The following is a 22,477-nucleotide window of genomic DNA, read 5'->3' as shown; positions in this document are numbered from 1 at the left end:
ATTATTATTATTATTATTATTTGTTTGTAATTTATTGGTTCTATTCGTTTAGTACTTATATAATATATTTTTTAAATTGTCTTTTAATATATATATATATATATATATATATATATATATATATTATTTTGATTTCCTTATCAAACCTTAATTTTTACTGTTAAAAAAAAGTTTATATTATATCTTATAATTTTATCAAATTTGTACTAATTTTTTTACTTTTAATCTTTAAAATTATTCTATATCCCAATTCCAACTCAAGTATCCTTATATTTAGATTGAAAATAATATGTCGAGAGTTTTGAGTAGAAAAAACACAACCAGCCCCGGGATCAAATTTATTTATTTATTTATTTTTAAAAAAGAATTTAATCAACTATTTTAAAAAAAAAAGTCTTACAAAATTTAAACTAGATAAAGCTAAAGTGGAATTATAAGTCTTTTTCCTTAATCAATAAAATGTATATATATACCTCAAATATGAAAAAATCCCTTGGATAAACCTTATGTGCTTCCATTCGAGACAACACTTATTATATATCATATGAATGAAATGAAAACAGTTACTAACAAATAAAGAACCCAAATAAATTTAAATAAAAAATATAATAATGTTCAAACTAATACAGAGGTTAACTTCAAAACAAAACAAAGAAAACTAATGCAGGGGTTTATTCTTTACCTTTGGGGCATAGAGTTGTATCTCTCGCTGATTTAGGAGCTACAGTGACCATACATTTCATTTGGCATACTGTGACAGAGTACGTAATAAAGATTAATAATTAATTGAAACAACAAAAAATTTCAAGAAATAAAAGACTTTCATTTTTTTTAAATGGTAACTCAATTTTTTTATATCATAAAACTAAAGAAATTTGTTTTATTTGGAAAATAAGTAGTTATATCGATTAATTAAAAAATTAATTAACAATTTGATAGATAAATAAATAGATAAATAATCAAAGTATAAGAGTTTAAATCTTAAGCTGTATTTTATTATTTTTTTAATCCATTTTTTCCTAACTTCTCTCTTATACAATTTAATATTAACGTTCGGATATATTTGTTGCACTTTTTATACTTTCGGAGACTAAATTTTGCATTTTCATCTTTCGGTAACGCATTTGTCAACGGAGTGGGAAGACAAAAAGTAAAAAAGTATTATGACAAATATGCTCATGGGCTCACAATCCACGTTAGCAATCATTTCAACGACAAATTTGTCCCTTCGTGTCACACGTAAGCTATTTTATTAATGATGACGTGTGTTAACGGCCGGGTATATTTGTCGCACTTTTTACACTTTCAGGACTAAATTTTATATTTTCATATTCAGGACACATTTATCAACGAATTAGTCATTGAAGGACAAAAGTATTTATTTACCCTTAAAACTAAAATCTAGTATTCCAAAAATCTGAAGTTCAAAAGCAAATATTATTTTTTAAAAGGATTAAAATCAAATCTAATATATTTTCGGAGAATAAAAACATATTTAATCTTAGTAATAATTCTTCTATCTTTAAATTAGTAAATTGAGTATGAGTTTTATTCGTAGACAAGCGAACCAACTCCTCACGTTGTGCAAAAATGTCTAGGTTTTGATGCTAGTCCATAATGTTTTGATGTTTCTTTTCTCATTGTATTGATGTTCTGCTTATTAATGAAATGATATAAGCTTGTTGCAGTAAAAAAAAAAATTCTTCCGTCTCTGTTTGATATCATGATCCATCACCAAAACCTTCCTTTTTTGTGCTTAAAGCTCCCACTTTCATAGAAAGAACATTTTCCTAAAACTACATACATACATGTTTTTGCAGGATAGAACAGAGAGTAACAAAGGGCAGCGACAAAGAAGGAAGGTGCGCAGAAGGCAGATTCCGATGCTGCCAAAATGTTGGCTGGCCACCACTAGTGTGCAAGTGTGCAACATCATCCTCGTGAATACAACAGAAAACATCTGCCAAATTTATGCATCACTTTTCTTATTATTTTTTTACACATGCATCACTTAGTCTATTGCACAAATTAAATGTTTATTTTATACAACTAAAATTAGCAGTAAAAACATTTATAAATATATAAATTACAGTATCATTAATAAATATATTTATACTTATAAATTATATTTTAAATTCATGATAAATAATTTATATTTTGATGTATTATTATTATTTTTAATTATTGATAATTTTTAAAAAAAATTATTGAAATCCAAGTTAGAATTATAGATAACTTTTTTGAAGTAGAACTAAAGATACTAAAAATAATAGATTGAAAAACATAAAATGTCAATTTAAATAATTCTTTTCATATTAAAAGTAAAAGAACATATATCATATACATATTGGAAGTATGTTTTGAATTTTGAAGATAAAATATATATTTGAATTTAATTTTGATATTTAGTTATAACTTGTTAAACGATTTAGTTGATATGTATTAAAAATATAAAGAGATATATTAGATACGTATTAAGAATGCATTTGAATTTTTGAAGATAATATATATATAAAATTAGTTTATGATTTTCCCTTTTTTTAGAAAAATTAATTATATCCAGTTATTCAGTTACAATTAAACTGATCGGTTGATATTCAAAGTAGAAAAAGATATATAAAAATAAAATATTTGTTCTGGACAACTCACATAATCTTGTATCCGCCATAAAAAAATAGATTAAAATTACAGATTTAAAAAATATGTTGTTCTGGCAAGTAATTAAATAAATAAATAAAAGGACCCTTGTATCCTCGTTCAGAATTTAAAAAAAAATACAGAATAAAAAAAATATCCTCGTTGAATTCAATTGCGTTAATCGAATCCTAAATATAGAATTACCAAAAAAAAAAATCCTAAACATAGAATAGAGCCAACAACAAAATATTCCATTTTATCCAAATGTTTTTATATCCACCACAAAGTTATTGCTTGAAAAAATAATTTAATATTTTAAATTTATTAAAATATATTTAATTTAATAAATATATCTTTAATTGATAATTATTAATTAAAATCATAAATAATGATAATGTGATGACTTAATAATTTCTCCATCGATTGACAACAACATACGTGACTCATACGTTCCATTCCCGCTCCCTCCGATTTCAACGCACCTTCCGTTTTTCTGAACCAATCCCACTTCACATTCCCATTCATTCATTCATTCAATCCCTTCTCCTTATATATAATTCACAATCCCACCTTCTACGTACCCTCATAATCACAAACCACACCACCATGAGGACCCTCTTTCAAAACTCACGTTTCCTTTCCCATGCATTTTTGCTTTCTCTTTCTCTTTTCTTTCTGGCGTTCGGTGCTGGCTGGGCCATGGACATGTCCATCATCGACTACGACGAGAGCCACACGAGGCACGTGTATGAGGCGTGGCTTGTGAAGCACGGCAAGGCCTACAATGCCTTGGGGGAGAAGGAACGGAGGTTTAAGATTTTCAAGGACAATTTGAGGTTCATTGAAGAACATAATGGGGCGGGGGACAAGAGTTACAAGTTGGGGTTGAACAAGTTCGCCGATCTCACCAACGAGGAGTATAGGGCCATGTTCTTGGGTACCCGGACGAGAGGACCTAAGAACAAGGCAGCAGTCGTGGCCAAGAAAACTGACCGTTATGCTTATCGCGCTGGGGAGGAGTTGCCCGCCATGGTGGATTGGAGGGAGAAGGGTGCGGTTACCCCCATTAAAGATCAAGGCCAATGTGGTGAGTTTTTTTTTTTAAAAAAAATATATAATTTTGGTTTCTTAATTTTTCAAATTATGGAAGTTTAGTCACATCATCTGTTTACCATCGGTTGAGACATTTTTTATTTCTTGTGATTTTTTAAATACTGAGAAATTGTAAATGATCAATGTGATTGATGCTGTCATAATTGTGGTCTTGATGATATTTTGACTGATTGTGGTCGTGATGATTCTAAAGCATTGATTTTGTAGGTGCAGTTAGAAGTTAGGGTTGCATGTTGATTTAATTTGTACTCAGAGATTGTTTTTTAAAATCTTGGAATAAAGGAATAACGTTTTTTTTGGTGAATTTTTAAACTTTAAGATTTACTGAAACATATCTTAGGTAAATTTAAAAAAAATGAACTTATAAAATAACCGACTGTACAGTAATTAAATTGTTTTATCAAAAAAAAAAAAAGAAGAAGAAGAATGTAAAGTGTTTTTAAAATCTTTCCGTTATCCCTTGATTCAAGTGATGATTGTGAATTTCATTATATTTTGATTAATAGTGCGTTTGCTTAAGATAATTTTTTTTACAATTGTAAAAAAAAAATCATATCATTATCCTTAAAATAATAGTATATTTTTTCATTATTCCTTGCTTAAGATATTTAAAAATAAATAAATTACTTCTTTTTTATATTACTTTTGAAATATGTTATCATACTTCAATAGGTATTAAAAAACTATAGTTTAGTAAAACAAAAAGAATTTTAGAAGTTTTATATGTGAATTATGGATCGTGTTTTTGCCAAAATTGTAAATATTTGATTAAATGATTTTGTTTGTCTTTAATAATGAGCACATTGGTAGGCTTTGTTTTGTTTGTGACATATATGTATTGTGTTAATTTGGTGGTTGATTTTAAATTTTGGATTGACTTTGGTCTCCATGAAGGGAGTTGTTGGGCATTCTCCACGGTTGGTGCAGTGGAAGGAATCAATCAAATTGTAACGGGCAACCTCACCTCTCTGTCTGAGCAAGAATTGGTGGATTGTGACAGAGGCTATAACATGGGGTGCAATGGAGGTCTCATGGATTATGCTTTTGAGTTTATTGTGCAAAATGGAGGCATTGACACGGAAGAAGATTACCCCTATCATGCAAAGGATAATACATGTGATCCAAACAGGGTATTAAAATTGTCATTTGTCCTATCGTTTTTTTTTAATCTTTTCTTTAATATATGTCATAGTTAGCTTACCCTTTTAAAATATAATAAAAAAATAGGGATTCTCATAAAATTCAGCTAGTAAAGATGAGTTTTTACACTGTTAATTAATTAAATATCACCTTATATATGAATTTTAAAGTAATTTATGAGTAAAATAATCAATTTTAAATTATTATTATTATTGACAATCTATAGAAGTGTTATATTCTAATTAAAGTTTTCAATTAAAATCAAATGACACCTTAAAAGTGTATTTCTTATAAGACTATTTACCTCCCTTTTGTTATTCCAGAAAAATGCTCGGGTTGTTACCATTGATGGATATGAAGATGTCCCAACCAATGATGAGAAATCTTTGATGAAGGCTGTTGCAAACCAACCTGTCAGTGTTGCCATTGAAGCTGGTGGCATGGAATTTCAACTTTATCAATCGGTAATATTTTGTATTATTTACCAGTTTTAGCCTTTTTCTATTTAACTTAGCTAATAATGCAAGCGAAAATTATAACACAATCTAATAGATTTTCGGGTACAAGTTACTGTTCCAATTATTTGTTTTGGTAGGATAAGTTTTTCTAAGAACAAATATTCAAATGGTTTAACTAATGATAAGAATTAACTACATTTGGAGTTTTCCTACCATTGTTTATTTTGACTGTTGACTTGATTTTGAACGACTGTTTTCTAAAATTTATTTACTTTTTAAGAATAATAGTACATGATTTCATAATATAAACAGCTAATTTGACATTTTTTATTTCTCTATTTATTTCTTTTTTCATTCACCAGTTATCATATTTATATTTCTCTATTTTATCTATAATTTTTCGTAAGGGTGAGATATCACATAGTTGTTCATGCATCACTTTCTATTTTCTAATTCTAAAATTTATTTACTTTCTGATAGTAACAGTACATGATTATACAATATATACACCTAATTGACATTCTTCTTTTCTCTATTTCTCTTTTGATTCCACGTGATAACACTCATCGTACTTATACTTTTCACTTTTATCTCTATCTATCCATTCCATTTTCTAATTCTGAAATTTGTTGATCCAGGGTGTTTTCACTGGCCGATGTGGGACAAACCTAGACCATGGTGTTGTAGCAGTTGGGTATGGAACAGAAAACGGCACTGATTACTGGCTAGTGAGGAACTCATGGGGCTCAGCATGGGGGGAGAATGGTTACATCAAGCTAGAGAGAAATGTGCAAAATACTGAGACTGGCAAGTGTGGAATTGCAATAGAGGCATCATACCCTATCAAGAATGGTGCTAACCCTCCAAACCCTGGTCCTTCTCCTCCATCTCCTGCAACACCTTCAATTGTTTGTGATGAGTACTACTCTTGCAACTCTGGAACCACATGTTGCTGCCTCTTTGAGTACAGAGGGTTCTGCTTTGGATGGGGATGTTGCCCTATTGAGTCTGCAACATGTTGCCCTGACCAGACCAGTTGTTGCCCTCCTGATTTCCCTTTCTGTGATGATTCTGGATCTTGCCTATTGGTAATTTACCCTCTCTTTCATTGGCTTTGCTATAAATCTTACTATCAAACAATTATGATACCAGAATGCTAGTATGAGAGATATTAGGAAGACACTCTTTTGAATATATTTTTTTTATTGGTTAAAATTTATTAAAAATGATACAAATTTATGAGTTTTATATTATATTTAATAATTTTCTATTCTAATTTTATAATTTTTAATAAATTTTAAATGATTTTAAAAAATATATTTGAGGAAGTGTGTCAAAAGTCTAAGTCTGTTCATTGTACTCCTTGTGCTAATCATACACTTTTTTTTTTAATATTATTGGGTGGAATTCTTGTAAATTCCACTAAATAATAAATGAGATTCATTAAATTAAATTGTAAGACTGTACACAAATCTTGAATACATTTTCTTTAGTTTTTTTTTAGTATTGTTCTTTAATCAACATTGGAGTTTTACTTTAGTAATTTTTACTGACCTTTAATAGTTTAATACAAATCTTTATTACATGATTACGGGTGAAATTTCAATCTTGATTGAAGAAAAATACTAAAAATATTTAAAGAATTACACAAGCTTTATCCTCCTTATTGGTGAGAGAATGTTAGAACAAGCAAGGTAAAGAGTGTGTTAGTGGGATTTCTAATTGACTTGTGACTTTTGGTTTCTTGGTTTGAAATTCATTTCCTAAGTGTGTTTCATCTTGCTAATCTTCCGTCTTGCAACAGAGCCGTGACAACCCATTTGGGGTAAAAGCTTTGAGAAGAACGCCTGCCACAAGTACTTGGACCCAAAGGAAAGTTGCCATGAAAGGCAACTAAGCTTGAGAGAAGCCAGTGGAATCAGTAAAATGGTTTAGGCACAACAAAATTAAATTCATTGGTACCTGTAATTGTGTGTTTGTGCTAGAGAATGCTTCTGTAATGGTTGTCTTCCATAAATATCTAGATACCAACATTCTCTTTTCCAAACTGGTTGCTGTAAATTTCTCTACAACTACTCAAGTATTATGCATTTTGGATGTTGATGTTAATTTTAATAAATTGTATATACTTGGTTCCAAATTCTTGTTCATCTTTGTATTCTTTATAAACATCAATTAGAGAAGAAAATAAAAGGTAAAATGAATTGATGCAGCCATTACTTAAAGAATTAACAAATTATTTTTTATTAAAGATGACGTTAAGATAGTACACTAAAAATGATCACAGCAGCACGCTAATATCAACTTTTAGTTTTTTTTTTCAATTTTATCCTTACTTCAAATTTTGTTTTACCCATTTACTCAACTTGAAAATTTTCTTTTTTTTTTTGTTGTTGTCTAAAGATACTCGTATCTAATTCATTCTCATGATAATCAATCCATCAATTGTCATCCTTACACCATTCCTTGATATTAAATTTGTTGAATCATATCAATTTTATAATTATTCATTGAATTATTTTTTTGTTTTTTATAAATTATATGACTTAATATGTGTAAAATCACCAAAATTTTATCATTCTTATATAATAAAAATTTAAAAATTTAGGGTAAACAACCGTTAAAGTCCTTGAACTCATGTGTTTTTACTTCTTTAACTTTTTTTCTAAAGTTAAGTTAATAGACTAAATACATAAATAAAAAATCAAGGAATAAAAACATAAATTTTAAAAATTTTATGGAATAAAAAGAAAGTTTACCCAAAATATTATTATCCAATTTTTTTAATATAATAAGTTATTAAAAAGAAAAATCAAATATTAAAAATATTAAATATTTTCTTTTATATCATATGACATTTATAAGCTAGTTTATTCATTAGTCTTATTAAATACTTTCAATTAAATCAACTAATTTATAATTTTCAAGTTTTTCAACTCCTAACTTATAGTTAACTTTGCATTAGCTTATAACTATTTTATTTGTCATATGAAAAATATTCATTCCTGCGCAGAAAGTGAAATTTTTACTTGGATTCACTCAAGTAAAAATCTCTACCATAAAAAAGTATCATATGAAAAATATTCATTCCCGCACAGAAAGTGAAATTTTTACTTGGATTCACTAAGTAAAAATCTCTACCATAAAAAATATCAAGTTCCTATTTTTTTATTTAAATACTCTAGTTTTTTTTTTATTAAAGGCTACATGTACGTGAACTTTAAATCTTCCATATATATCTCGTTTAATAGAAATTCAACAGGTCAAGCGTATGTTATGATTCTTTGGGCTGATCATGACAAGTGAGAGTTTTTTACCCATTTAATACAAAAAAAAAATTACTCAAATAATGTAAGTGTAGAATTATTTACACAAATGATACAAAATATTGTTCTCGTTCAAAGATCAGTTCCTACAAAATTAATTTATCGGTATAAACAGTATTTTTTATATTATTTTGCCTTACTTTAGAAATAATTTTTTCTAAATTGATTTTTTTTTGTTTTTAATTTTCTAATTTTAAATTATTTTTTTATTTTTTAATGCCTTTTATTTATTTATTTTTCTTTTGAATTATCTATATTTATGTTTCATTTAAACTGAAAATAATATTATTTTGTATATGTTGTTGTTAATTTTTTTTTGCATATTTTTTGTTTATTATTTTTTGAAGAGTTGAAATCCTTTTTAAAATTAAGTGATGAAATATCTTAATTAAAAAATAGAAAGATTAAAATTGTTTATTTAAAAAAATATGAATACAAAAATAAGCATGTGTTTTATTCCTTGTATCTTCATCTTGTAGTAGTTTTACCAAAAATATTATAGTAACTAACACTAGTGACTAAAAACTCATAAAAGTTACTCACATAAAAACTATAAAATATTTTGATACCAAAACAAAAAAAATTAAAATAAATATAGAGTCAATAGACTAAATAAACCAAAAAAAATCATAATTAATAAATAAGGAATCATTTAGAGTTGAAATCGTTTGTATTTTCATTTTATTTGATTTTTAAAATACATAATTGAAATTATAAAAAAACATATTTAACCAAAAAGTTAAATTAAACTAAAATATTTAAATTATAATATATATATATATATATAATTAAAAAAAATGGAACAAAATATTTAAATTTAAAACAATACAACAAAATTTTTAAATACAAAAAAATATGACATTAATTTAACGTTGTTGGCTTTGTACCTACACAATGGGGGCAATTTATCTTTGAATGGTCTGGGATGTGACACATTAAAAATCACTTTGGTTAACTCGATTCTCGGATATCCATTTTGATGTGTATAGTAGAGGAGTCATGACGACCCTTAAAATTTATTTTCTCCTTTGAGTCAAGGAAGATTATTGGCTCGTGACAAGGTGGTCAATACTCTTCGTTGCACAATTCTCCAAACAATTCCTTGTATACGTTGGAGACACTTTTCAAGATATACACATGATGTATGTAGTTCTTGTACTCATGGTGAGCATGTTTACAAGCAACAAAAACATGAGAACATGGCATGTGCAATTTTTGGAATTTATCACAGTCACATCACCTTTCATCCAACCTAACCTTAAAATTTCCAACGAGTCGAACCTCTTTGGGTTAATTCTCTCTTAGACCAAGAACTGTGTGTCGCATCAATTGAACTCAAGAACAATGTGAGTATTTGTCTTTCTTTGTGCGTCTTCCATGGCCTTGTTAATGCTTGGACATAAACTTGGCCAAATGTAAGCATTGTTGTGACTTTTCCATCATTGGCCACCATCCCATGCAAGAGTCCATTTTTCTTGCTGAATCTTGTTGAACTAATTAATTACTCAATCACCATCTGCTTCCTCCCTCAGATTGTTGTAGTAGTGATTGAACATATTCTCTATCCTTGCATATGCTGAGTAGTTATAAACATACAATTTCAATATTGTGAATAATACAAAATTAAGTAATGTTTAATATGAAGAGAAAGAAGTTTGACACTCATCCATATTGATAATTAGTTTTTTAATATCATTGTTCTTAAACTTCCTCATGTAATTTTGTGTAATGTGTCAAATGCAAAACACATACACAAAATCTTGTGTTGTCCACCCACTATCACAACTTGAGTATGCATTTTTTTATTCACTTGTGCCTATCTGAAAGCAAACATAGACCATGTTGTGGGGTGACATGCCTTTTTTAATTTTTGAGGAAAAAGAGTCATGCTTTCATTGTTTCACCCTGAACAATGGCAAACACTATTGAAAGGATTTTATTGTTGTCATCTTGTGCAATTGCTACAAGGGGGTCCCCTTGTACTTATCGTACAACCATATTCCATCGATCTGAACCACTAGCTTGCAGTATTGAAATCCATTGATACACAGTTTGAAACTCCAAAAAGATGATGGAATTTCACGACACTCTACTATTTGACCTCCTTGTGGTGGCATTAACAGTGTTCCCTTTTCCACGACTATATCAAAAAGAAATTGTTACATAGCTTGCAGTAATCTCGGTAAATCATGGATCAATTTTTTTGCGTTGTCGTAATTATTTTCAGTGACCTTTTGCTTAACCAACTATGTTTTTGAGTATGTGGTAATATATCCTTCAATGTTTTTAACAAGTGCTAAATAATTAATAATATATTAAAAATTACTCAGATAAATTATAGGATGTGAATTTAATACCTGTGATACTAAACTAATATTTTAAAGTAATGAAGTGGTAGTAATAACTTATTTTATAAATAAATTTTTGTAAAAAATATGAAATAGATAATTTTAAATTGTCCCAAACATGCTAAAACAAAAATATACTGAGAAAAATGTTTAGCATTATTTGGGACGTCTTTATCAATAGAGGAGCTACTTTTTAGTGTAAATGTTAATTATTATATGTTATATATTTAATTGCAATAATTACTTATATCAACTTGGAGCACGACAAGTGTGGGTACTAAGTACAGTATCATTGGGATGCTTGCCTGGAGGTAGAACTAAAGCTGGAGGACCATTGATAATCCTACTAGCTCAAACATTCAATGGCTAGTTATCATCAGCAGTTAATTCTATCAAATTCAGCCTTTCCAATTATGCATTTCTCTCTCTCCCGCAACAATAAACTTCTTCCATGACAACTAAACACTTCTCTTTTTTATTAGAATTCTTCCTCTCTTGTACTTGGATCCGAATCCTCTCCAGCACAAGTATGAGCCGTTGCATTAATTCAATGGTTCTAATTTAAAAACAATAAAATGGCAAACAACGAAATTGAATGCGCTGGCTTTTCTTTTGGGCCTTTGGCATGCATTCAGATTTTATGAATATTAAAACAGAAAATAAACTAAGACCAAGTAAAACTCTAAACTCTACAATAAAATTTTGAAAATATATTTTATCATCAAATAACAGTAGTTAAAAAATAATTATGAATTTATGTAAATTTTTTATAAAAAAAACTGAACTTTTTAACAGTACTAAATTGAATTTTAAATATAATTCTAAAAATGAATTCAAACTAAATTATGTGTATATATATAATATAATTTATTTATATATTATAAAAATTAAAATACACAATTTAGAGAGTGAAACCTTTTTAATTAAAATATGAATTTTATTTTACAATTGGACATGATAAATATTTTTTATGTAATTAAAATTAATAATAAATTAAGATATTTAACCATATAGAGTATAATAGTATTTTATATTTATGATAAATAATTTAAATTGTGGTATAATGTAAAAAAGTTCAATTTTCATTTCTGTTCTCGACTTTTTGACTCATCAATATATTTTTTAATTTTCATTTTGTGATTATTTTGTACTTATTATTATTGATTATTAACGGTGAGGTATAATTTGAATATTTTATTATGGAGTTTAGAGTTTTGCTCCACGTTACCTTATTTTTTGTATTAGTATTGATAAAATTTGAATGGCAAAAGAAACATGAGGCTGCGTCCTTGTTTGCCATGTTTTTCTTTTAAAATTGGAATCATTGAACTAATCCAACGGCTCATACTTGTGCTGGAGAGGGCTGGAGAGGATCCAGTTCCCTCATTCTTCCTGTATGGTTGTATGGCTTTTAATTCAATATCTTGTTTCGATCTTTCTTACTTGCTTAATTTCTTTATCAAACATTAGTATTTTTTTCATCATCAAGCTCTCAAACATGTGGTATGTTTTGCTTTTATTTTTTATGATTTATGCAGATTAAAAGAAGATTAAATTGTAATTTTGGTTCTTTTAGTTTCTTAAATCTATGATTTTAGTCCTTTAAATTTTAATTGTAACATTTGATCTCTTAATTTTATAAATGGATGATTTTAGTTCTCTTAATAAATTATTAACAAATAATTATGATTAATTGACTTACCAAGTTAATTATAAAATAACCAAAACCAATAATTAATAAAAAATTATTAATTCTATTTTTTCACAACTTGGTATTCCTCTTCTTCTCTACAAACATATATTCTACCTTAATTATCGCACGCGATTCCACTGCTAATAACATCACATTAGAGTTAATAATTTTTTATTAAAGTTTTTTTTTAATTATTAATATTTTTTTAATTTGTAATTAGTTTAATATCTCTAATAATTACAATTATTAATTTAATAATCTATAGGGGACCAAAATAAAAAATTTATAAAATTAGAGGACCTAATGTAGCAATTAAAAATTAATGAGATCAAAATCATGGATTTAAAAAATTTGGGGGACCAAAATTGTAATTTAGCCTTAAAAGAAATAAAGTTGTGAAGGAAAGAAAATTAAAAATTAAATTTGATAGTGCTTTTTGAAATGCATTTTTTTAAATTCCAAGAAGAATGTAATTTTTAGACTATTGTCTTGTACTTTGTATTCCAGAATGTACTTTCTAGAATTTAAAACAGTATTCTAGAAAAGTACTTTTTAGAACTTTATTATTGTATTCCAAAAATTATTTTGTAGAATTGTTTTTAGATTTTGAATTCTAGAACAAAAAATTTAAAACATCATTTCAGAATAATGATATAATGGTATTTTTGGTATATTAAGTATTTATGATAGGAAAAAATTTAAATAAAAGGGGGTGTACTTTGGAAAATAGGAAGGTTGATATAGCATTTGCCTAAAGTTTTTTAGCTTAAAAACCTAAGAAAAAATTAAAGAAATCATTTGGCCCAATTTTAGCCCAAACCAAAATCTCTCGCCCCACCTGAATTCATCCTAACTTGAACCCAATTCAAATCAAAGCTTATTCAAGTGGTTGTGGGCTAGACTTTTCTAAGATCTATTTTCAACAAATTGGGTGTTTTGGTTCCGAATCAGACCAAGATGACAGAAGGGATTTTCTTCCTGCACCCAGCATATTTCCTCATACACCCAATAGTAAGAGGGAAAAACCAAAAACATCCTTACGTATAGTCCATATGGATTGTCAATTCACCATTTGTAAACTCATACGAGTTACCAGTCAATATTATGTTAAAAATATGTTTTATGAAATAATTTAAAATTAATGGTTCATGCAAGTCTCAACCTTATGATCTTTGTGTTATTAGCAAGACACTCTAACCAATTCAGTTAATAGGTCAATTATGTTAACAAATAATTAATATTGTTATATATAACACTAAAATTTCTAATGTATATTTAATACACATATAAGTTTACATAATTAATTTTGTAACAATTAATTTTGATCTCAAGCTAAAAACCCATTGCTAACCACATCAAGGATGGTCGAATATATAATATCTCAACTGTATCAAGCATTGTTTGAAGGGGATGTAGATACAATCTCAACTAGGGATATCATTCTAGAGACATGATGTGGCGATTTACAAAGAATAAATGAGTTACACGACACCTATTTAGCATTACAATATCCACTTTTGTTTCCCTATGGTGAAGACAGATATAGGCATGACATTCTTCACAAGGTGACATCTCTTGGTCCAGCTCGAAAGAGAATGTGCCTTACAATAAGGGAATGGTTTTCTTTTAAACTACAATTCAGACTAGCTGAAGCGCAAACACTTTTGCATTCAAGGAAGCTTTTCCAAGAATTTGTTGTTGACGATTATACCATGGTGGAATCAGAGAGACTTGCTTTCATCAGGATGAATCAATCAAAGTTAAGTGTTGACAAATATTCTAATTTACACCATTCCTCTGATGTAGGTGCAACTCAAGGATCAAATAGAGTAAAAAGAATCATCTTGCCTTTAACATTTGTTGGCAGCCCCAGGTACATGGAACAACTATATTTTGATGGTATGACTATATGTAGTAATGTAGGAATTCCCGATTTATTTATCACTTTTACATGTAATCCTAATTGGCGTGAAATACAAAGATTGTTGTCTCCAATGAATTTGAAAGTTATGGATAGACATGATGTTATCTCAAGGGTTTTCAGAATTAAATTTGAACAAATGTTGACTGATTTAACAAAGCAGCACTTACTAGGCAAGGTCCTAGCATGTAAGCTATACTTGCTCAATTTTAATATCATTTTTTGTTGTCCCAAGCTTTGCATATGTTTAATTTCCTAATAACAGATATGTATACAATAGAATTTTAAAACAAAGGAATCATGCATGCATGCCTACTTCTATTTCTACATCCTTCTAGCAAGTATCCTACACCAGAAGACATTGATAGAGTTATATGTGCTGAAATACCATCAAAGGATGAAGAAAAACAACTTTATCAGGTAGTGCAAGCTCACATGATTCATGGTCCATGCGGCATAATCAATCTTCTGTCTCCATGTATGAAAGATGGATTATGTTCTAAGTTTTATCCTTAGAAATTTCAGAGCAGCACAATTTTAGATGCAGATAGTTATCCTCTTTATCAAAGGATAGACACTGGTAATACAATGACAAAAAATGGTGTTCTACTTGACAACCGTAGTCTTGTGCCATATAATCGAGACCTTTCGCTAAGATATCATGCACACATTAACATAGAATGGTGCAATCAAAGTACCTCAATTTAATACCTCTTTAAATATATTAATAAAGGGTATGATCGAGTGACTGCTCTCATTGTCAATGATTCTGAAAAGAATATTCCAACAAATGAGAATAGGGATGAAATCAAAAAAATATTTTGATTGCATGCTTATTCCATATATATTTACCAACACGAGTATTGTATTTTTATAGTTAAATTCATTGGCATATTTCTTTTGCAATGTTCTAGGTATATATCATCATGTGAAGCAGTTTAGTGGATATTTGCATTCCCAATACATGGTAGAAAACCAACAATTGAAAGGCTATATTTTCACTTACATGGCCAACAATCAGTCTACTATCATGATCATGAAAACATAGATGATGTCCTCTCAAAGCCAAGTGTAGTTGAATCTATGCTCACTTCTTGGATGCATGCAAATGAAATTTATCCCAAAGCCAAGAATTTGACATACTCAGAATTTGTGTCCAAATTGTGTACATTAGAAGTTATCAGTGTTGGAGACCTAGGAAGAAAGGGTACATAATTGGTAGATTAATTTGGGTTTCACCTACTTTTGGTGAATTTTTTTATCTTAGGATGATGCTCACTATCTCCAAAGGGCCAACTAGCTTTGAAGATATTTGAATAGTTGGAGGTAAATTATATCCAACATTCAGAGACGCTTGCTTTGCAATGGGGTTGTTACAAGATGATAGAGAATACATTGAAGCTATTAAGGAAGCAAATGATTGAGGTTCAGGCCATTACCTAAGAAAACTTTTTGTTACATTGTTAGTGACTAACTTTATCAATAAACCTGAGCATGTTTGGGCAAAAACTTGGCATTGGTTAGCTAATGGAGTACTATATAACCATGGAATGATTTTACATGATCAAGGTTCTTAATCTTCTACTTTTAAGGAATGCATTCTCCTGTCTTTCTAACTAGAACTTATTGTACAACTTTTATTCACTAAGTTTTTAATTTAGCATCTTTGCATATGTTAAATATTTGCTTTTTCTACATTATTTTTTTTATCAACTATCTATATTTATTTCTCCTCTCTAACTATTCCTTCTTTTTTTGAAAAATATGGTCTATTTACAAACAAAATTACATCAAAATGATGTTGAACTGCAAAATTTTACTTTGCTGGAAATTGAAAAATTACTACAATCCTATGGGAAGAGCCTTAGAGATTTCCCAACATTGTTGTTTCCAACTGGAGAACTACCATCCCAGTTTGGTAATCGACTAATTCATTTAGAACTAGATTATAATATTCATGAATTAGATTCTGAGTTCCAAACATTGTTCTCTGCTCTAACAGGTTAGAATGCTACATTTTTTTACATGCATTTCTTAATTTAATTTACTTCAATTTTACTGAGTCTTTTTGGTATTATTTGCCTTTTATATCATTGAACAATAAGTCGCAGGAAACTACCTACTATTTTTGTTAAACAACTGCATATCTATGATAGGATCATTTAAGCAATCATAAGCCAAATATGAGGTATGTTTTCCTTTATGGATATGGTGACACTGGGAAAATGTATATGTGGAGGACACTTGCTTCTGTATTAAGAGCAAAGAAAAAATAGTTTTAATTGTTGCTTCGAGTGGTCTCGCATCACTGCTTTTACCTGGAGGTCGAACAAACTCACTCAAAGTTTAGGATCCCAATACCAACTTTGGATAACTCAGTTTGTAATGTTCATCAAGGTAGTGAATTAGCTAAAGTATTGAAACAGACCAACTTAATCATATGGAACGAGGCCCCTATGGCACACAAGTATTGTTTTGAAGCATTGGACAAGATTTTGAGAGACATCATGAGAATTACATATGAAGTTGATATTGTTTTTGGAAGGAAAGTCATTTTTGGAGGAGACTTTAGGCAAATTTTGTTGGTTATTCCTCGAGGAACACATTCTGACATTGTCCATGCTACCATCAATGCATCTTACTTATGGGGTCATTGTATTGTTTTAACACTAACAAAAAATATGTGCTTACAAGCTACCACAGAATCTAAATATGCATTGGAAGTGACAGACTTTGCTAAATGGATCCTTGAAATTGGTGACGACAATCTTGGTCAACCAAATAATGGATATGCTACAATAGAAATTCCTCCATACCTTTTCATCCTAGACTACATTGATCAAATTGATGTCATTGTTCAATCCACATATCCTAATTTAACTTATCATTTTATGGATCCATAATTTCTTCAATCTAGAGTCATACTTGCATCTACAAATGAACTTGTGGAACAATTAAATGATTATGTTTTATCCATCATTCTAGGTTTGTTATTTCTGCTAATATTTTATCCTTGCACCTAAGAACCATTATATTCATTTAATTAATTTATTTTTCTCGTTTACTTTACTTAAAATTATTAACTTCTGCTTATCTATTTCTTTAACTTACAAACCTTATCAATAGTTTTTGTCATTTTAACATAAATTACATAAATTGTATACTCATTTCAGCAAAGAAGAGCCAATCAAACAATATTCATTCTATTAAAAAAAACTAGCATGCCTACATGAAAGCTAGAGAATCAAGATTGCATGTTACTCTTAACTATATTTGTTTCCCTCTTTTATGCTATTTTATCAATTCTAGGTGAACAAAGGCAGTATCTAAGTTTAGATTGCATTGACAAATCTGAAACAATAGATAGTGATGTTTTTAATGCAATAAAATCTGAATTTTTAAACTCTTTGACTACTTATAGGCTACCTAATCATAAAATCAATGTTAAGATTGGTTCATCAATAATGCTATTGCGAAACTTAGACCAAAACAAAGGGCTCTATAATGGTACCAGACTTATAATCACAAGGCTAGCAAATCATATAATTGAAGCTGAAATAATCTCAGGCAAAAATTTGGGAACCCAAGTACTAATCCCTAGGATGCCAATGTCTCCTTCTCAATCACCATGGCCCTTTAAGCTAATTAGAAGATAGTTTCCAATTATTGTGTCTTATGCTATGGCCATTAATAAATCTTAAGGGCAATCATTAGCCAATGTCGGTTTATATTTACTCAAACAAGTTTTTAGCCATGGACAATTATATGTTTCACTTTCAAGAGTGCAAACAAAAAAAAAGGATTAAAAGTAATTATACATGACAAAGACATAAACCCTTTGACCACAACTACCAATGTTGTCTTCAAAGAGGTTTTCCAAAATCTCTAATAGGTTTTTTTAACTAGACCCTATATTATATTTTACTATTCTGCCTGTTTCTAGACTATTAATATTCATTTACCAAACTATTTATCCAAGCCTTCATGTATATTATTTTGTAGTTGTCCATTTTGTTTGCCAAAAGCAATTGTGCTTTGGCAGGTTTGGCTTTCTAATTCTAATTTATTCAGCAAGCACACTCACTTCACAACCTTGAATGACAATAAATCAAACATGATGTTTTGCTATTTTAGTATTAACTTTCATCCTTTTGAATTTGGTGTACCTTTCAGTGGAACTCACTTCTAACCAACAAGTTTCACCATTACTTCTTAGATTATAATACATGAAATTACTCATTAAATGCCTATTTAACTGTATTCAATAATTCATTTTGAAGAAATTCATAGGCTTTTACATACACTATCTTTATTATGCAATTTGGTGTGACACAATCTTTTGCTAACATGTCTTCCTCCCAAGCTCTAAATTAACTTCTAAAATTTATTTCATATGTTCTCCACTACATATTCCTTATTTAAAAGATTTGACTCTGCATTCTATACCGAATTTTATACTGAATTTTAGGAACATGTAAATTATAGGTCACTCAATTTTGGATCTATTGTCATTCATCTGGACTTTTGGAACAACAACACTTTAACCATAACAGGTTTTCCTAAAAACCTCTAACCAAATTTGCACACTTTTAGAATAAATTTTACATTCATTATCTTTACTATGCATTTTGGTAGGAGACAATCTTATATTCATTTATCAAATTGATTATCTAGGCCTTCAACCATATTATTTGGTAGCTGTTCATTTTGTTTGCCAAAAGCAATTGTGCCTTTATAGGTTTGGCTTACTAATTCCAAATTATTCAACAAACACACTCACTTCACAACCATCAATGACAATAAAAACATCGTGTTCTGCTATTTCAGTTTAATTTTTACTAATTTAAATTTTTATTAAATATAGCAATCAAGCTCTTACGCTGCAAGCTCAAGCAACCATTAAATTCTCAACTTTTCTAATTACTATTGTTTTTTTTTCTTTACTTAGGATTGTTGATTCTCATTCGTGTATCCTGTGACATGTTCGAACTCTAGGACAGTCCCGAACTTTATCGGAAAGTATATCGAGTCGTTAAAGTAATAATAAAACGGTAAGAAACCGAGTATCAAACTCAGGAAACTTGTTTCATTCGGTGAAGTTTCATTCAACAAGCAGACATTGATATAAATTCATGTAAACAGAATTAAACCAAAGATGTATGTGTTGTAAATCTAAAATAACTACAAATACGCTTATCAAAACGGGAGAGAAAATAGATGATTAAAACGTTGGGTCCTTCTACTGAATGCTTGATGTAATTAAATGATTTTTCTCTATTTAGTGTATTTCTATGTTCTATGTTGAGGACTAAAATACCAAACACCGATTCCTCGCGTGAATGGACTAATTCTAATTAAACATCGTTCTCGGATGTCTCATTAAACTTAGCCTAACCGAACATCATTACAATCATAGCATATCAAAAACTAAAACCCTGCACTCTATGTTTAGCAATGCAATTATCTAGCCCTGCTCTATCCAGTTCTAAGGATTAATACATTTTCCAATGCTAAAAATCCTAACTTTACACATCAATGGGTGATCAGACCAAAAGCATGCAACAATTAAATGCATATAGAAGCAATGAACACATAAAACAACTTTAAATAGATAGTTAAGAATTTACATCAAGTTTCAGTAGAATTTCCCAACAGAGATACTTAGCTTTCCATTGCAAGGCAGCACCTTTCAGCTACAAGATGAGGGTTTAAGAAGAAAATAACAGATTGCACAGTGGTGGGAATGTCTCCTCCACCTCTAGGAACCTAAAAATTACTCTTAAACCTAAGATCCTCTTGAAAGCTGAGGTTTTTGGCTTCCTTGCTCTGTTTTGCACCTCTGTTCTGCTCTCTATGCTCTAAATTAGCCTCCCTTCTAACCTATCTCTTGATTTTTCCAACTTCAGTCTTAAAAAGGGTTTTCTATCCTTGAAGGCTCGCTTAGCGCCATTTTCGCGCTTAGCACGAGTTAGTGAATATCAGCTAAGCAAGCTGGATGCACTTAGCGTAAGAAGAGACAAACGCCTCGCTGAGCACGCAGATGCTTCTCAGATTCTCCCAACTCGCTAAGCGAGCTGAGTGCCTCGCTTAGCGCATGATTCTCGCTAAGCGAGACACCAACTGCAAATCTTCACAAATTTCATCCTTTTTACCTGAAACTGAAGTTGAAACACATTAAATTCACACCATTGGACATTTCTATTGAACAAAATTAAACTAAACCTAAAAGTATGTACAAACCTACAAAAAGAACCATAAATTGGGAAAAAGATAAACATTTTATAAAAATTTTCTATACAAAAGTTTATCGTAAATGACGACTAACATGACACCCTCTACCCCACATATATATGTATTAATAATAAAATGGATGAGAAATCAAAATTAATTAAAAGTCTTTAAAACACATTTAAATAAAAGCATTTCAAAAAGGTAAAAGGCTCACATTATTCACTTCACAATTACCAAATAAAACTTGTCAGAAACATTTTTGGCTCAAAACATCATGTAATTAAACAAAACTCATGCCCCAATGTCACATCCTATCAGAGCATTGTGTCCTGACGTCTTTCAGCACAAGGTTCTTTAAAGCAATTCACCTAGTCATCTGCTCCCACAAACACAAAGTTCGAGATCATCACAGGATTCAAACACAAACAACACACGGAGAGTGAGTTATCACATTCATAACTAATAGAGAGAAATAAGACAACATGTAGATATACATATCATATAAACGAAATACAACTTACTTAAACATAGCTCACTTCATTCCACCACTTTGTCACATAGCATTACATCATAACACAACACGTCTCATTCATTTTCACATCATTCACGTACTCAAGGATCAAAACACAATATCATTAAATCAATCAATACACAAGCATTATGCAACAGATACACTAAGACTCAATCCTATATGCAATGTGGTACCATGTCAGTGAAAAACCTCGTCGGGCACCTAGGAGTACATGACAAGACAAACCAAATACTAGTAAGTCAGGTCACTCTCACTAGGTAAAATCATAAAGAGACCAGTCAGGGTCACGTTGTTTTGCAAGAATGTTCCAACCATGCGGGATCGGCACAGACTTAAAGGAGCACTCAAACCAGGTATATTTACCCCTAAGACCTAGACTCCGAAGAGTCTGTCAGGGCTTATCCCTCCTGATTCAGGTCCAACCCAAAAAATATTTTAGCACACAGACTCTATTTGTGAACTGTACGAAACACACGACTCCTTAATTGTTCTAAAAATAATTTTATCTCATCGCGCTTGTGATTAAACTCGTTGGGTCCCCACAGTGGTTCCAATCACAATACTCGTCGCTCATTAACTTGTCGCCCTTAAAAGGTCTTATAGTCATGTGATTGTATGGTTCATAGCTCACAACTCAGTGCACACAATATCTCAATGCACATATATATTACAAGTCAATAAATACTCAATTTATCACATACACTCGGTCTCAATCACAATAGTATAATCCCAATTTAATATGTTATCATACCTCATGAATCATATACACTTTACCTATGCACTATGCAATACACACAACTACTCAATTATTTTCAAAATCATTTTAACTCGTCGAGTTCCCACAGTGGGTTCCTTCACAATAATCATCGTGCAAAAACTCGTCGCCCTTAAAGGGTCTTACAATTGTATGATTGCGCAGTTCATAACTCACAATTTAATACATACATCATCTCAATACACATGTATTTCACCATTCATCACAAGTTCAATTTGTCACTTACTCATAATTTGAATTCATTTCATAATCTCAATATAAAAATTTATACAAAAGTTTTTCTCACAACATGGGGAGTAAAAC

At 29.7% G+C, this 22,477-nt stretch overlaps 1 protein-coding gene across 1 annotated transcript; it reads left to right on the top strand.

Moving 5' to 3' along the window:
• Positions 1-3,167: 3,167 nt before the first annotated feature.
• LOC114370445 (probable cysteine protease RD21B) lies at positions 3,168-7,490 on the top strand. The gene is made up of 5 exons (XM_028327798.1): positions 3,168-3,724; positions 4,645-4,880; positions 5,214-5,354; positions 5,987-6,436; positions 7,153-7,490. Exons 1-5 carry the CDS (start codon positions 3,244-3,246, stop codon positions 7,243-7,245), a joined length of 1,401 nt encoding a protein of 466 aa, XP_028183599.1. The 5' UTR covers positions 3,168-3,243; the 3' UTR covers positions 7,246-7,490.
• Positions 7,491-22,477: the final 14,987 nt, after the last annotated feature.

The sequence above is a fragment of the Glycine soja genome, chromosome 10, assembly GCF_004193775.1.
Source record: "Glycine soja cultivar W05 chromosome 10, ASM419377v2, whole genome shotgun sequence".
Classification (NCBI taxonomy): Eukaryota; Viridiplantae; Streptophyta; class Magnoliopsida; order Fabales; family Fabaceae; genus Glycine; species Glycine soja.
This window is presented reverse-complemented; position numbering and strand designations above follow the sequence as displayed.